The 3,504-nt window shown below is 52.5% G+C and overlaps 1 protein-coding gene across 1 annotated transcript in view; it reads right to left on the reverse strand.

Annotated features, from left to right (window-relative positions):
• LOC105537083 (transmembrane channel-like protein 4) overlaps positions 1-3,504 on the reverse strand; it is a gene marked incomplete at its 5' end in the record, with an annotated part of 22,363 nt that overhangs the window by 14,022 nt on the left and 4,837 nt on the right. Inside the window, 2 exons of the mRNA XM_011976556.1 lie at positions 2,379-2,500; positions 2,656-2,920. Of these exons, the coding sequence (XP_011831946.1) occupies positions 2,379-2,500; positions 2,656-2,920 (387 nt within the window). The remainder of the gene's footprint in view (positions 1-2,378; positions 2,501-2,655; positions 2,921-3,504) is intronic.

Here is a 3,504-nt window from a genome sequence, read left to right on the forward strand (position 1 = left end):
TTGGAACACAGCCACACCCACTCATTTATGTATTGTGTGTGGCTGCTTTTGCACTACAGTGGCAGAGTTTGGTTGAGTCCCAGACTGCAAGGCCTTTAAAGATGAAAATATTTACTTTCTGGCCCTTCACAGAAAAAGTTTGCTGATTCTTGCTCTCTATCCTCACATCCCATTCGTTTTCTCTATAGTATTGCTCCCAAACTCAAATAATTGATTTGCTTGTTTATTTTTATTACTATTATTATTTTTGAGACGGAGTTTGCTCTTGTTGCCCAGGCTAGAGTGCAATGGCCCGATCTCAGCTCACTGCAACCTCCACCTCCTGAGTTCAAGCAATTTTTCTGCCTCAGCCTCCTGAGTATCTGGGATTACAGGCATGCACCACCATGCCTGGCTAATTTTGTATTTTTAGTAGAGATGGGGTTTCTCCTTGTTTGTCAGGTAGTCTCAAACTCTCAACCTCAGGTGATCCACATGCCTTGTCCTCCCAAAGTGCTGACATTACAGGCGTGAGCCACTGGGCCCAGCTTGCTTGACTATTTAACAGTCTGTCCCACAGTGTATCTCCCCTACTAAACGGTAAGCTGTATATATGTTTGGGGACTCCCAAATGGTTCTCCATGTCCTAGTACAGTGCCTGGGCTAAGGAGACACTACACTGCAATATATATATATTTTAAAGAGTAAAATTGAGCCAGGCGCGGTGGCTCACGCCTGTAATCCCAGCACTTTTGGAGGCCGAGGCGGGCAGATCACCTGAGGTTGGGAGTTCGAGACCACCCTGACCATCATGGAGAAACCCCATCTCTACTAAAAATACAAAATTAGCCAGGTGTGGTGGCACAGGCCTGTAATCGCAGCTGCTTGGGAGGCTGAGGCAGGAGAATTGCTTGAACCCAGGAAGCGGAGGTTGTGGTGAGCTGGAGATCACACCATTGCACTCCAGCCTGAGCAACAAGAGTGAAACTCCTTCTCAAAAAAAAAAAAAAAAAAGAGTAAAATTGACTAGGTGCGGTGGTTCACGCCCCTAATCCCAGCACTTTGGGAGGCCGAGGTGGGTGGATCACTTGAAGTCAGGAGTTCGAGACCAGTCTGACCAACATCGTGAAACCCCATCTTTACTAAAAATACAAAATTAGCCAGGTATGGTGTCGCATGCCTGCAATCTCAGCTACTTGTGGGGCTGAGGCAGGAAAATGGCTTAACCCGAGAGGCAGAGGTTGCAGTGAGCTGAGATCGCACCACTGCACTCCAGCCTGGATAACAGAGTGAGACTCCATCTCAAAAGAAAAAAAAAAAAAAGTTGACTTTTGGCCAGGCACATTGGCTCATGCCTGTAATTCCAGCACCTTGGGAGGCTAAGATGAGCAGATCTCTTGAGTCCAGGAGTTTGAGCACAGCCTGGGCAACATAGCAAGACCCTGTCTCTATAACATTAAAAAAAAAAAATTAGCAGGGCATGATGGTGCGTCCCTGTGGTCCTAGCTGCTCCAGAGGCTGAGGTGGGAGGATCAGTTGAGTTCCGGAGGCCCAGACTTCAGGTGAGCTATGATTGCACCACGGCACTCACCCGGGTGACAGAGTGAGACCCTGTCTCAAAAAATAAAACAGGGTGGGCACGGTGGCTCACATCTGTAATCCCAGCACTTTGGGAGGCCGAGGCAGGTGTATCACCTGAAGTCAGGAGTTTGAGACCAGCCTGACCAACATGGCAAAACCCTGTCTCTACTAAAAATACAAAAAATTAGCTGGGTGTGGTGGCAGGAGCCTGTAAACCCAGCTACTTGGGAGGCCGAGGCAGTAGAATCGCTTGAACCTGGGAGGTGTAGGTTGCAGTGAGCCAAGATCATGCACTCCAGCCTGGGCAACAGAGTAAGACTCTGTCTCAAAAACAAACAAACAAAAACAAATGAAAAAAAAAATCCCAAAACCTTTATTTATTTTATTTTATTTTTTTTCAAGACAGAGTTTTGCTCTGTCACCCAGGCTGGAGTGCAGTGGCCTGATCTCGGCTCACTGCAAGCTCTGCTTCCTGGGTTCACACCATTCTCCTGGCTCAGCTTCCGGAGTAGCCGGGACTACAGGCGCCCGCCACAACACCCGGCTAATTTTTTGTATTTTTAGTAGAGACGGGGTTTCACCGTGTTAACCAGGATGGTCTCGATCTCCTGACCTCGTGATCCGCCGGTCTCCCAAAGTGCTGGGATTACAGGCGTGAGCCACCGCGCCCGGCACAAAACCTTGAGTTTAACTCACACAGAAGAAAGGGTTACACGGCAAGACTGAGGATTCTTGGGGAGGGAGTTTCTGCCACCACCACTTGCTTCCCTACCCCCAACCCGTCCCGTCACGGGGTCAGGGGTGCAGGTGCCACTGACCGATGCAGGATGAGCAAAAGGCAGATGAGGCCAAGTGCAAAGACCCAGCACAGGTAGGTGACCGCCAGGCGTGGGCGGGGCGGGTAGAAGCCATAGAAGAGAGGGGACCGTTCCAGGTAACCCTTTGGGGGAAGGCGGCGCGGGGGCCACTGTGGGAGGAGGCGGGGCTCCTGGAGCTGCACAGTCAGGGTCTGGGGTCAGGGTTTGATGTTCGTGTCATTGAAGGCACTGGGCTCACAGGTGGGCGGGGGAAACTCCCAGGGCCCCAGGCACCTACTTCTCCTGAGAGCAAGTTGAAGAGCTGCGTGGCAAAGGTGACCAGGCCCTGGGAGTGGGGGTTATAGGAGCCGCAGGGCGAGGAGGTGTTGGAGCCGGGAGGGCCTGGGGGAGCGCCTCCCAGCCAGGTGGGCATCAGCGTCATGCAGGCCATAACCACAGAGGCCAGCACGTTGAGGAGGAGTAGGAAGCGCAGCAGGGAGAAGTAGGACTCCGTGCCGGCGCCAAACTGGCCTGCAGGGGGCAGCAGAGAGAGGCTCAGGTTCCTTCCCGGGAGCAGGACCAGCTCCTTCCCATCCCGGCACTAGGGGCCCAGCCGTGCCTTGCTTTCTTTCTATTATTATTATTATTATTGTTGTTATTATTATTATTATTTTTGAGACGGAGTCTCTCTCTGCTGCCCAGGCGGGAGTGCAGTGGCGCAATCTTGGCTCACTGCAACCTTCGCCTCCTGGGTTCAAGCAATTCACCTATCTCAGCCTCCCGAGTAGCTGGGATTACAGGCACGCGCCACCATGCTCAGTTAGTTTTTGTATTTTTAGTAGAGACGGGGTTTCACCATATTGGTCAGGCTGGTCTTGAACTCCTGATCTCAGGTGATCCACCCACCTCGGTCTCCCAAACTGTTGGGATTACAGGCGTGAGCCACCGCGCCCGGCCCAGCCGTGCCTTTCTTAGACCCAAGAGTCCAGGCCCCCAGCCCCTTTTCCCTCAGACCCAGATCCCAGTCCCTTCTCCCTCAGATCCAGATCCCAGCCCCTCCTCCCTCAGATCCGGGAGTCCAGACCCCAGCCCCTCCTCCCTCAGACCCCAAAATCCAGGCCCAAGCCCCTCCTCCCTCACACCCAGG

This window comes from Mandrillus leucophaeus, unplaced genomic scaffold (assembly GCF_000951045.1).
Source record: "Mandrillus leucophaeus isolate KB7577 unplaced genomic scaffold, Mleu.le_1.0 Scaffold1689, whole genome shotgun sequence".
In the NCBI taxonomy this organism is placed as follows: Eukaryota; Metazoa; Chordata; class Mammalia; order Primates; family Cercopithecidae; genus Mandrillus; species Mandrillus leucophaeus.